At 38.2% G+C, this 13,736-nt stretch overlaps 3 protein-coding genes across 7 annotated transcripts in view; 2 read left to right on the top strand and 1 right to left on the bottom strand.

The window, feature by feature from the left end:
* ACAD11 (acyl-CoA dehydrogenase family member 11) overlaps nt 1-13,736 on the bottom strand; it is a 72,741-nt gene that overhangs the window by 15,667 nt on the left and 43,338 nt on the right. The gene's annotated exons all lie outside the window — the stretch shown is intronic.
* Nucleotides 7,063-13,115, top strand: ACKR4 (atypical chemokine receptor 4). Of its 2 annotated transcripts, none has more exons than XM_036332596.1 (2): nt 7,063-7,086; nt 11,252-13,115. In XM_036332596.1, exons 1-2 carry the CDS (start codon nt 7,081-7,083, stop codon nt 12,311-12,313), a joined length of 1,068 nt encoding a protein of 355 aa, XP_036188489.1. In that variant the 5' UTR covers nt 7,063-7,080; the 3' UTR covers nt 12,314-13,115. The 2 variants fall into 2 exon arrangements, with proteins under 2 accessions (XP_036188489.1, XP_036188490.1); XM_036332597.1 differs by lacking the exon at nt 7,063-7,086 and adding an exon at nt 9,404-9,538 and having other exon boundaries at nt 11,252-12,614.
* UBA5 (ubiquitin like modifier activating enzyme 5) overlaps nt 9,412-13,736 on the top strand; it is a 65,659-nt gene continuing 61,334 nt past the window's right edge. The window contains exon 1 of the mRNA XM_036332592.1: nt 9,412-9,538. The gene's annotated coding sequence lies outside the window, so the exon portion shown is untranslated. The remainder of the gene's footprint in view (nt 9,539-13,736) is intronic.

Raw genomic sequence — 13,736 nt, 5'->3', positions numbered from 1 at the left:
GAACCTAAAGCAAAACACAATGGAGCTAACTCAAAGACTTCTAGTTAATGTAATCTGAGTGGTCCAAATGCATTGGAGCTACAAAACCAGAAAAGGATGCTATGCGACAGGAACAACCAGAGAGTAGGAAAATAAAAACTCTTAAGAGATTGAGCTATGATTGCTAAAACAAAGTTTGATAGAAGCACTAAAGATCAAATCACAAAAATTTCCATAAGCAAAGGAAAAAGAGACTAAAAATAGGAGGGCAAAGATAGAGATAATTAGAGCAAAAACAAAGTCCAACATCAGAATACAAGGGGTCCAATAAAGAGAAAAATAGTCCAATAAAGAGAAAACTAAAGGGAAGAATTTATCAAAGAAACTTGTAAAACTGGGAGAGAGAAAAAATCTCGGATTTAAAGGACCACTGACTGGCAAAGAAGAATCTTCAGATATGTGCTCGTGACCCTTCAGAGCTTCACAAATAAAGGGGAAATCCTAAATGGTTGGAGAGTCACTGATCAATACAGTGTCCCAAAACATGAACACACAACTTTAACAGTTGATATCACTCAACTGATGTTCCCTCCTTTTCAGCCAGACTAAACTTTGAACAGAAAATTCGTCCTAAAATGCTACTGGAAGTTTGAAAATGCAGTTAAATACAAACACTGCCTTTATAATTGGGGTATACAAATATAATGTGTATATACTTTAACAGCTGATAACTCAATTTTCACTCCTTTTAAGGTTTAACCAATTTGAAATAATGCGTGAAGCCAGACTAAGCTTTGAAAAGAGAAAATTTATCCACTAGACTTTTTTATGGCGATACATAAAAGTTAAAGTTAAGGGTACAAAACTGGCAATAGTTGATGAATCAAGGGCACACAAATACCAAACAAAATGATTCTTGATGGTTGCGATTCCATTGCTTTGCGTTATCAGCAATGCCTAGAACTGTCATCAATTTGAAAACAGATATTGACAAAAAAATTAATAATTTCTGTAGATTCTTTTAAATTTTGAAAATGAACTGTATGCTAATAATCACCGACTTTATAATCATTCAAAGTGTGTATATACTTTTTGGGGCACCCTATATTAACATAGTCCTATAAGGCAAGTGCTATCTGTTGGTTTCAAAGTTTAGAGTCATCCTATGGTCAACTATGACTGTGGTTGCAAGAAAGTACATAAATGCTATTTCTCCTGACGATGTAAAAGTAGCAGCTGTGGCTGATACCAGATACAGTATGGAAGGAAGGGATAAAGGTATAGAAAGGGGTCAGTGCACTCTTAGCCTCATGTTATAGTAAAGCTTGAAGAGGTGCTGTCCAATGAGGATGCAGAGGAAAGATTTAGAGATCATTTAACGTTTAAAAAGTAACAAAAAATTTGAAATACACACACACACACACACACACACACACACACACACGCAGAGAGTTATAATACAAATGAGTGAAATTGTCAGGATTCACATTGGAGAGTCAATAAATAAACTGGGAGAGAGAGGAAAAAAAACATTTTACTTAAAATTATAGCAGAAACCAAAGAACTAAAACCAGAAACTTTAGAAGAATTTTCTCTGGGGTAGGCTATTGGGGTGTGGAAGGATGGAAGCGTATGCTCTTAGCTAGATTCTGATTCGTTACCACTTCTAACTTAATAATAATAATAAGTTTAAACACTAGCCTACCATCTTGTAAACAAATCTGTAGATCCCAATTAGGAGAAGGAGACAGAAACTTGCTGAGTAAACTGCAGTATGTTCTTTTCTCTCTTTCCTAATCTTCTCTTAATTAGAACATCTAACATGGCCCTGGAGGACCCATTTCCTGCGCAGGGTGGGACATTTCCTCACTTCTTCCATGTGATAATACACAACTCCAGAAATCCTTCAACCACACTCTGCCTTATTAAACACTTCAACTGATTTTTTAAACCCACTAAAAAAACTTTCACCCAGGAAAGGGAACAAAGGGGAAGAAGGTAGCGTGACTAAAACTGACGACTATTCACTCATGGGCTGGGAGTGGAGTAAGGAAGCACCTTAGACTGATTTTGATCTTGAATCCCACAACTGCTCCCCAGAGTTGGCAGAACATGCAATCATATGTTCATACATGTAATTCAAATCGTGACTAGGAAATAAAGGAGAAGCCTTTTAACCAACTCAGCACAGGACATTTTTAAAAAAATAATATTAAGTTGGCCATTAAATACCACACTGTAAACAGATTAGGACATAATGGTATGACTTGGGGTTCATTTTTGGTAGAGATCTTTTCTTTTTCAATTTCTATCTTGGTAATCAAGAACATTTTGGATAAATCTTTTAAGGTTTCATGGATCTTAGTCTAGATAGCCAGAAGCTACATCCTTCAAAAGTAAAATCTTCTAATTCCCTTAAACCAGAGTCGAAAGCCCCATTTTCCTAATACTCAGAATATATATAGTTTTCTCTAATATTTCCCAATAGCATTTCTTGCCTTGCTCTTTCTGTCATAAAAAAAATTGTTGTGCCTGAGTGGGGGGGATGGGGGGTAATGTGGGGATAAGGACATATATGTAATAACTTAATCAATAAAAAAAATTTAAAAAAATAGTTGCTATAGCTTTGTGTAAGTGCCTAATAAATTTCAGATATCTGGTAAATTTTGAAGAAACTAAAAAATAAGGTAGCCTGGGCAGTGTGGCTCAGTGTTGACCTAGGAACCAAGAGGTCACTGGTTCAATTCCTAGTCAGGGCACACGCTGGGTTGTGGGCTTGATCCCCAGTAGCAGTTAAGCAGGAGGCAGCTGATAAATGATGTTTCTCTCTCATTGATGTTTTTATCTCTCTATCCCTCTCCCTTCCTCTCTCTCTAAAAATCAATAAAAGTGCCCTAGCTGGTTTGGCTCAGTGGATAAAGCCTTGGCCTGCGGACCAAAGATCCCAGGTTTGATTCCAGTCAAAGGCATGTACCTCAGTTGCAGGCTCCTCCCAGGGCCCAGGCCCTGATTGGGGCTCCTGTAGGAGGCAACCAATTGATATGTTTCTCTCACACGATGTTTCTCTGTCTTTCCCTTAAAAATCAATGGAAAAATATCCTCACTTGAGGATTAACAACAAAAATAATTAAAAATTAAAAAGAAATGAATTTGTGAGCCAAAACCGGTTTGGCTCAGTGGATAGAGCGTCAGCCTGCGGACTGAGAGGTCCCAGGTTTGATTCCGGTCAAGGGCATGTGCCTGAGTTGCGGGCACATCCCCAGTGGGAGATGTGCTGGAGGCAGCTGATTGATGTTTCTCTCTCATTGATGTTTCTAACTCTCTATCTCTCTCCCTTCCTCTCTGTAAAAAAATCAATAAAAATATATTTTTAAAAAAAAGAAAAGAAAAGAAAGGCATTTGTGCACCAGGCCTCTAGTCCTATATAATAAAAGGGTAATATGCAAATCTACTGAATGGTGGAACAGCCGGTAGCTATGATGCACACTGACCACCAGGGGGCTGACGCTCAATGCAGGAGCCTCCCCCTGGTGGTGAGTGTGCTCCCAGAGGGGGAGCACCACTCAGGCACAAGCCGGCTGACGAGCACAGGGGCCCGCCTCCATGGCAGCACTAAGGCTGTCCAACTGCGGCTTAGGCCCATTCCCTGCACCGGGCCTCTAGAGTGTGTGTGTGTGTGTGTGTGTGTGTGTGTGTGTGTGTGTGTGTATGTGTATATATATATATATATATATATATATATATATATATATAAATATATATATATATATATATATATATATATATATATATATAAATAAAAGGTAAGCATACCCTGGCTGGCTTTGCTCAGTGGTTAGAACATCAGCCTGTGCACTAAAGGGTCTTGAGTTCGGTTCCAAGTCAAGGGCACATAGTACTTGGGCATGTGCAGGAGGCAACCTATCGATGTGTCTCTCTCACATCCATGTTTCTCTCTCTCACTCCCTCCCTCCACTCTAAAAGAAATCAATGGAAAAAATTATCGTTGGGTGAGGATTAACAACAAAAGAGGTAAGTAATTCTTTGATTCTCCCTAATCTAAAACAATTCAGATTTAAAAAATAAAACCTCTGAATTGGCTCTTCTTTGGGGGTCATTAAGCAAGGATGTAAGGGTGAATGCATAGGTTGTAAATTTTGAAATATTTTTATTTAACCTTGATGTTTCATAAAACAGAAAAACCCCTCACAAATATATCATCTCATCAAATTCTACACGCAGAATTTGGAAAGTATAGCAGTTAAAATGTCCTTCTTCTAAAGAGAGTTTTGCTCTTTTAAATTATTTTAGTTAATGAACAGGATTCCAGGTGTCAAAAATGAAATATATTAGAGGAAATCTGAATAGACCAGAAACATTTAAATATATCTGCTGTCATACACCTTCATAAATAAAAATAGATGGCATTGATAAAATATTTTTGTTTTTAATCCAAACTCTGTGGTATTTCAAGACTGTTCAAGTGCCAGAATTAAGTCAGGCTGAAAAATGACATCTCCCTGATATTTGCTGATGAATTTTAATTTCTTAGACTCTTAAAAACCACATGGTTATTAAACGAAGTCATTCCTAACACAATGAAAGATGACAGGTGGGGAAGAAACCCGACCACTGGGTATGGATGTGGTCTGTAACAATAAAGTGCCCAGCTGGTGTGGCTCAGTGGTTGAGTGTTGACCTATGAACCAGGAGGTCATGGTTCAATTCCCAGTCAGGGCACATGCCCACATTGCAGCTCAATCCTCAATGGGGATCTATGATGTTTCTCTCTCATTGATGTTTCTATCTCTCTATCCCTGTCCCTATCTCTCTCTAAAAATCAATAAAAACATTATTTTTTTAAAAAGAATGTGATGTAAACAGTTATATAATATAGAGGACAGGTAGACATCTGCAAAGTCTCAAAGCTATTTCTTCTAGTAACATTGAATTTCTGAGGTGAAATACTTAAACTTCATTTGGTCGTAGCTTTAAAACTAATACTTTAATCCAAACTGGAATAAAAAACCATTATGATTTAAGTACCATTTTACAATGAAATTCCCACTTGTTAAAAATAATGTTTATCATACAATCATATAGTTTTTTGAAAAAGCAATCTTATGAGTTCTCTAAAAGTATGTGTGATTTTTAATGCGAGAAGCACTCTTTGAAATTCACTTACTTTACATCTAGGAAGGTTTATATCTAAGTATTTAATAAATGTATGTGCTGCTGCTACTATTGCTGTTGTAGTTACAGAATACCATAGGATCAAAATCAATTCTAAAATAGAGCAGAATTAAAAAAATGTAAAAGAATTTTAATAAGCCAAAAGAAACTAGAAGAAAAAATAATTTTTAAAGAAATTCTGAATGGAAAATAAATTTTAAACCTTAAAAATGATAAATGAAATCAAAGAAAAATATAAATTGGCTTGTCTATATAAATTAATATACATTAAAAAACAAAATTAAAAAGCAAAAAACCCCCACCAATTTTTGGGAAATATTTCACACATGGCTGGCAAGGGCACAGGAGAGAGGACTTCTAAACCATTAGAAGTCATTTAGAAAGAAGCAAAGTGGTAGTCAAGTAAAACATTCTCTTATCAAGGTTTTAGGGAAATAGACACTTCCATACATGATTGGTGGGAATACAAAATAATACCAACCCTATAGAGTATAATTTGGCAATATCCATCAAAATTACAGATTCATTTAGTGTTTGATTCATCAATTAAAATTCTGGGTTTAGCCTACAGAAAGCTATTCCTGAACAAAGTGACTGATGCATCAGATCATTCATTGCAGTAGTATTGTTTGTATTTGCAAAGAATTGGGCATAAACCAGTATCCATCAGTAGGAGACTATTTAAATATACTGTGGAATGTCCATATAATGGAACCCTTCCAAAAAGAATGAGGAAGCTTTATAAGCAATTAACTTTCTGGGATTGTTCTACAGTAGAATAGAAGAGTGTTATGTTTTCTGTAAAAAGAAAAAAAAGGATAGTTACAGAGTCACATTCTTCAATACTTTGCAGTAAGATTAGATTAAGTTCAGTTTCTCACAACATCTACAAATATGCTCTCTGTAACATCATTTGTAAAAGCAAAATATTAGAAACATTCTAAAAGTCTTATCATAGTTGAAATGGCAAGGCAAATTATGGTAATCCACAAAAAATAAACTAAGATATATAAGAAATAGTATGATAAAAATAGAATTAATCTGAGACTGAAGATGTGGATCCAAAATTCCAGATCCATTGCTAAACTTGTAGGTTGTGGACAGTAAATTACTTAACACTGATTCACTGATTCATTCATGTATTTAATATTCAGTAAGCTGGTATTATGAATAAGGCACACAGCTAAATGTGAGGACATAGCAGGATACAAGATTGCTATGGAAGAGAGAATATTTTAATAAGTACTAACAATTCATGAGCAGTACTATTGGAGTAGAGAATGTATATCTGAACTAACCTAGAAGGGTTAAGAAAGGCTTCCTGGATTAAGTAATGTTAAGGTCAGACCTGAATCTGAACCCTTAATAGGAGTTAGGGAAGTATAGTGAAGTGGGAGGAGTAGTCTAGATAAAAGTAATAGCAAAATCAAAAGCCCACAGATCAGTATTATATACACATGTCATCTAGATGGATTAAATACATAATGCAATTACTAAATATGGAGGCTGCAATTATAGACTAGTCATTAAAGAAGTATAACATTGACTTCCGGTCAAGATGGTGGAGTCGGGAAACACTGTGCTCGCCTGCTCCAACAACCACATAAAAATTACAGCTAAATTATAGAACCACCACCCTTGAGAACCAACTGCAGATTAGCTGAACAGAATTCCTGTAACTAAGGATATAAGAAGCCAGGTCAAGACTGGTAGGAGGGGTGGAGACACAAAATGGGCTGCCCCACACCCAGGTGTGGAGGTTAAGAATGAGGAACTGTATCTTGACAGCAGGATTCACCCCTGAGGAGCCAGGGATCTGGGCCCCACAGTGGGCTGCCAAACCTGGAGCACCAGTGCCAGGAAGAGGAGTCCCCACAACACCTGGCTGTGAAAATAGCAGGGACCTGAATGGAGGTGAGACCGAGGGCTGCTTTTGACCCTCTTGATTTTTTACAGAGAGGAAGGGAGAGGGATAGAGAGTTAAAAACATCAATGAGAGAGAAACATCAATCAGCTGCCTCCTGCACACTCCCCACTGGGGATGTGCCTGCAACCAAGGTACATGCCCTTGACCAGAATCGAACCCGGGACCCTTGAGTCCGCAGGCTGATGCTCTATCCACTGAGCCAAACCGGTTAGGGCACTTTTGACCCTCTTAAAGGACATGAGCACAGACTCACTCATAAACACTCACCCTAAGCTCCAGCAAAGGGACACACAGGGAGGAACTGAACTGTCTAGCTTTAGGGCGAGGGCTGGAGGGGCAGCACTCTCTAGGTCTGAGATATGGGCAGGCACTGTTGTTCCTTTGTTGAGCCCTTCCTCAGTCAATAATACTGTAATAACTATGTCTAGTGTATGGTGGATACTAGACTTACCGAGGGATCACCTCTAAGTTGTATAAATGTCTAACCACTATGCTGTACACATGAAACTAATATAATATTGCATGTCAACTCTAATTGAAAAAAAAATTTTAAATGAAGTACAGCAACCAGGGTAAGCAAAACGGGGTAATAATCAGAAGGAAAGGTAGGATTATTTATTAAATAAAAATGCTGAGGACTTACTATGTGCCAGACACTATCCCAGGCACTCAGGAATATCAGTGCAGAAGCAAACAAAAGTAGCTGCTCTGATGGAGTTTATATTCTAATACAGGGCAAGAGGCAATAGACAACTGATACAGTACATTAACACATGAAAAGTGGACTGGAGTATAGGCAGGGTGCATTTTAAATAGGGAAGTAAGGGATTGTCTCAATGAGAAGGTGGTGACTGGACAAAGACTTGAAGTAGGTGAGGGAAGAAGCACATTCCAGCAGACAGGAGAATCCTAAATAGGAGAAGCCCTAGGTAGGACATGTGGTTGGTACATTCAAAAACAGTGAGGAGGTGGGTGTGGCAGAACAAGCAGGCAAAGGGGCAAGTCCTATGAAATAAGGTCAGAGAGGCAATGAGGGATGGAGGGATTTTGTAGGCCACTCTAAGAATTTAGAGGAAGGTTGCTCATTATTTCCTCCTGCCCCCATATATATCAGGTGAAGAATAAGAGTTAAGAGAAGGGAAAGAACAGAGAGTCTAGAGAGAGCAGGGATAGGGAGGACATTAAGAGCAGTGTCCTTCAGAAGGCAGCAAGAGGTTGGAGTAAGGATCAGGTTGGTAAACAGAAGAGGTGCCTTCTTTGGGAGGAGTGTGCTACAGCCCGCTCAGGAGAGCCCATTCTGCCAGCCTCTTAGCAATTTTGCTTTCAGTGGCTTCATATTGGTGGCTTAAAATTGGCCATTGTAGAAGCATTTGCACTGAAAGATGACAAACACCACCAATCCAGGCAATCTTTTCGCTAGAGTACTGGTTTAGCTGCCTGCAAGTGACTCTTCCTCAAAGACAGGTGGAGAACAAGGGGAAGAATCTGGCTGTACCCTCACATGTGTACTGTGGTGAGGGGAAGGAAGACAAAGGCCCCATGACCCAGACCCTATTTTCTGTAAATTGAGTTGCTTGGAGAAAAAATGACATGGGTCTGAAATAACTTCTGCAGGTGGAGACTAAGCCTAGCCTTGCATGAATATGTAATAAACAAGAGAACTGTTATGTAAATATGAGGAGAGTCAACTTGGAATAAACCACAAAGGCTAAATCTGCATACATTTCTTTCTCTAATTTTCATTTGTTTGGAATCAGAAAAATAAACAACTGACTAAGACATCGGAGGGGATGCCGGTCTTTGAAGAAAAAGGTTGCAAGAAGGCCAAAGAGTTTAAGGTCATGGGGAAAGGCATACTTTGGGATCAAGGATAGAGGAACAGTGAAGCAAAGAGTCTCACAGCTTAAGGAAAATACTAATGTGGCACAAAAATATTAACTCCTAGATATGCCTAACGATTACTTCTAATTTAGTCTTCAAAAAGATAATTTTCTGGGTGAAAAATAATTTCTGTTTTCTTTCCTAGACAAGATAACTTTAGAGAGCATTTTTCTGATGCTACCCACAGTGCTCCTTAGCTGCCTGGATGCTCTTGGGTGAGTTCTTTTGACTTGGCAGCCAGTTCCTAAGCCACAGGCACTTTCTGGTTGCCTTCAGCTAAGTGGAAACTTTGAAAGGTCTGTAGTTGTTGAAACAAGCTGAAATTCTTCCAGGTTTGTGTCGTAGGACACTTAAGAACTTGGATTTGGTTTCACAGGATGGTTATACATGAAATAAAGATCAAGTGCTCAGGAGGTTAAATTTCAGGAAAGCCCTTTTGGATGCAAGATAAAGGCGGGGTATAAAGTGAAAACAAAAGTAGCCCCAGTTAGCTAGGTCATTTGATTTCACTCCGCACTGCACGCAAGACTGCTGCTCTCTTTCTGCACACTGAAACAGGTTGGTCTTTCTTTCCTCATTCTGACTTGGATATGATTTTTTTTTGAAAGCTCAAAAATGTTTTATATTTACTTATGTAGAAGGAGTGTTGATGCATAAAAGTCTAAACATTTATGTGCAAAAAAAGCTATCTGAAAAGTTATATTTTTTAAACTTAAATATAGCAAGAAGAAAATATGCATTATTTTAATATCATTATTGCCTATGAAATTTTATTAATGAGAAACAGGTTTTGCTATACCATTATTTTTGCTTTGTTTTACAAACGCTAATTTTTTTGTTCCTGTAATAATTACAGAGCTATCCAAATATGTTTCTATGCTATTGCCAGAGGATCGTTTCTGGAAATAATTTTCATTCCTACTCCTATTTATGCACATTTTTAATGAGATTAATTCTTATTTTAAAATAACCTTCCTTAATATCTTATATTATTTGACCACATTGTTCCTTATCAGGTTCAAGATTTCTATGATAAAAGAGAAGGAAATAACAAAGTTCACATTGTGTTAATAATTAATGAAAACTAGGGTAATCTTCCAGATTGGAACTTTTCAAAAACAGTAAGGATAAAAGTAGTCATTTTAAGTTGTTAAAAGTAGTTCTTTTATGTGGTAGCTGTCCTCAGGGGCCCTTCTTTACTTTGCTTTACTCACCCCAAAAAGGTAGCAAGTATAAGAACATTCTTTTGAAAATGTACCATAAGTTATCACACTGTTCTGAAAGTAAGGTTTTCATTCATGATTCTATAAGAATATTTTGGATTCTTCCAAGGACAAAACTAACTAAAGGGAGACAGACAGGGTAAGAAAAAAGCAAAACAAAACTCAGCACTCTAATAAAAACATTGAAAGACATTATTAAATACATTTTAAAGCTTGTGAATTCTGTGTAAGTTTATCTTACTATTGCTGGGTATTAATAGCCAAAATAGTAAAATAACAGGGGTGAGGCAGGAGAATAACAGCTTTATATCTGCTGGTAAAACATGTATTTGACAGGTATTTACTGAGCAGCTAGTGTGTGCCACACACTCTATAGGGTATTAATTACCATCATAGGGAATTTAGGACATAGAGGGAAAATGTAGTTGGGAGGCGCATCTTTTCCATAGGATGGGGTCAGTTTTTTTAGAGATATGTCTATATAGCTTCTGGATCAGGAAAGTCTTCTGGGGAAGTAACATCCAAGTTAAATGAGCAGGAATTGGCCCTCCAAGGGAAGGGCAGGAAATAGTCCATGAGATAAAAGAGCAGAATGAGTACGTGTGCTGCAGCATGGGGTGTGCCTGTGGATGAAAACTAGTCTTGGGGATATACTCCAATGTGGCTTCCATTAAAGGATTTCAAAGAAGGGTAGATTCATGCCCTAACCGGTCTGGCTCAGTGGATAGAGCGTCGGCCTGTGGACTGAAAGGTTCCGGGTTTGATTCCGGCCAAGGGCATGTACCTTGGTTGCGGGCACATCCCCAGTGGGAGGTGTGCAAGAGGCAGCTGATCGATGTTTCTAACTCTCTATCCCTCTCTCTTCCTCTCTGTAAAAAATCAATAAAATATATTTTTTAAAAAAAGAAAAAAAAAAAGAAGGGTAGATTCAGGCTCATATATGTTATCTCTTCTCTAGTAAGAGAACAAAGTATATGCTAGGTTAAAAAAAAAGTTTCCTTGCAAGCAACATTAAAATGAATATCCTGTATTCTTTTTTGCCATTTAGATTGCAGCCATGGCTTTGGAGCACAATGAATCGACAGATTACTATTATGAGGAAAGTGAAATAAATGGCACTCATGACTACAGTCAGTATGAAGTGGTCTGTGTAAAAGAGGAGGTCAGAAATTTTGCAAAAGTTTTCCTGCCTGCCTTCTTCACAATAGCTTTCATCAGTGGAGTTGCCTGCAACTCCACAGTAGTGGCGATTTATGCCTATTACAAGAAGCAGAGGACCAAAACAGATGTGTACATCCTGAATTTGGCAGTGGCAGATTTGCTCCTCCTATTCACTCTGCCTTTTTGGGCAGTTAATGCAGTTCATGGGTGGGTTTTAGGGATAATCATGTGCAAAGTCACTTCGGCCTTGTACACAGTCAACTTTGTCTCTGGAATGCAGTTTTTGGCTTGTATCAGCCTAGACAGATGTTGGGCAGTAACTAGAGCCCCGAGTCACTCAGGAGTGGGCAAACCATGCTGGCTCATCTGTGTCTGTGTCTGGATGGCTGCCATTTTGCTGAGCATACCTCAGCTGGTTTTTTATACTGTAAATCACAAGGCTAGGTGCGTTCCCATCTTTCCATACCACCTAAAAACATCACTGAAAGCATGGATTCAAATGCTGGAAATCTGCATCGGATTTGTGATACCCTTTCTTATTATGGGAGTGTGCTACTTTATCACGGCAAGGACACTCATCAAGATGCCGAACATTAAAAAATCTCGACCCCTCAAAGTTCTGCTCGCAGTGGTTATAGTTTTCATTGCCACTCAGCTGCCTTATAACATTGTCAAGTTCTGCCAAGCCATAGACATCATCTACTCCCTGATCACCAACTGCGACATGAGCAAACGCATGGATGTCGCCATCCAGATCACAGAGAGCATCGCACTCTTTCACAGCTGCCTCAACCCAGTCCTGTACGTTTTCATGGGATCCTCTTTTAAAAACTACATCATGAAAGTGGCCAAGAAATATGGGACCTGGAGAAGACAAAGACAAAATGTGGAGGAGGTTCCTTTTGATTCTGAAGTCCCTACAGAGCCAACCAGTACATTCAGCATTTAAATGTAAAACTGCTCTGTGTCTTGCTTCGATACACATGAGTGATGCTTCGCCCTCAGCTAAAACATCTGCATTATTCTGAAATTCAAATCTCAAGACACTGTGGTGGGAACTTATTACAAAGAAGAGGTTGGGGTGAAGAAGGGGGGAGGGTAGAAACCAAGAAGAGGAAACACAATAATCAATGCATAAAACAAGAAAATAAAAATGAACAATATTGGAAAATAGTAATAACAGGCATAAGTAATAAAAACATTTTGCTATGTTAGACCATCTAAAACATTAATAAAGAGGCTTATATTAAGGGGCATTTATAATTATTTTAAATCATATAAGAATGATTTCCCTGCATAATTTTAATCCTTGATTAACTATACAGCAAAATATAATCTATCCCTCTTTTCCTGTTTCTTAATTTGTAAGTGATTTTATAATAACCATCAACAACAACAAAAAATACTTTAAAAGCATTTCTGGCCCTTTTAATACCTTCTTGGTAAGTTTCTAAACACATAATTTGCTTCCATATGTCACCTTTCTTTAGTAATAAACTGGTTATCCCATTAGACTTACGTTAGATTTATCATGTATATGTTAGAAGCAATCCTCAGACAATCATACCTGATTATTATAATCAGTTATTTTTATAACTTTTTAAAGGGTTCATCCATTTATGTGAGTCTATTACTGAGAGTTGATTAACAATGTACTTTTCTATGTGTAAAGATTCTTATTTTTTACTTAAACACTTGTATTTTTAAGCAATGAAAAATATGTACCACAATAAATTATTTGTAATAATGTATACTTTGTCTTTAAAAACAATTATATATAAATTACTACAGGCCTGGTGCACGAAATTCATGCATGGAGGGGTGGGGGGTTCCCCTCTCTAATCCAGGTCCCTTCAGGGGATGTCCGACTGCCAGGATCAGGCCTAAACTGGCAGTTGGACATCCTTCTCACAATCTGGGACTGCTGGCTCCTAACTGCTCACCTGCCTGCCTGCCTGATCGCCCCTAACTGCCCGCCCTGCCAGCCTGATCACCTCTAACTGCCTCTGCCTGCCAGCCTGGTTGCCCCTAACTGCCCTCCTTCTCCCTCCCCACCAGCCTAGTTGCCCCACACAGCCTGCTGTTCAGTCATTTGGTCATCTCTCACTAACCCCCCTGCCGGCCTGGTCACCCCACGCAGCCTGCTGTTCGGTCTCTGTCTGGTTGTTTTGGTCATGATGGCCCCTGGCTTTTATATATTAGGATAGGATTATAGTCCATGTGATATGTCCCTATTAAAATTTAATTTTGGTAGAAATTACAATGGTCAAAAATATTGTGCACTAATATCAATGTTATTTTTCACAAACTATAAAAGAAAAAGATGCTTTCTGTGCTTAAAAGAAGCATCATCTAATTGAGATGTTATTTTA

Source organism: Myotis myotis, unplaced genomic scaffold, assembly GCF_014108235.1.
Source record: "Myotis myotis isolate mMyoMyo1 unplaced genomic scaffold, mMyoMyo1.p scaffold_m19_p_13, whole genome shotgun sequence".
Classification (NCBI taxonomy): domain Eukaryota; kingdom Metazoa; phylum Chordata; class Mammalia; order Chiroptera; family Vespertilionidae; genus Myotis; species Myotis myotis.
This window is presented reverse-complemented; position numbering and strand designations above follow the sequence as displayed.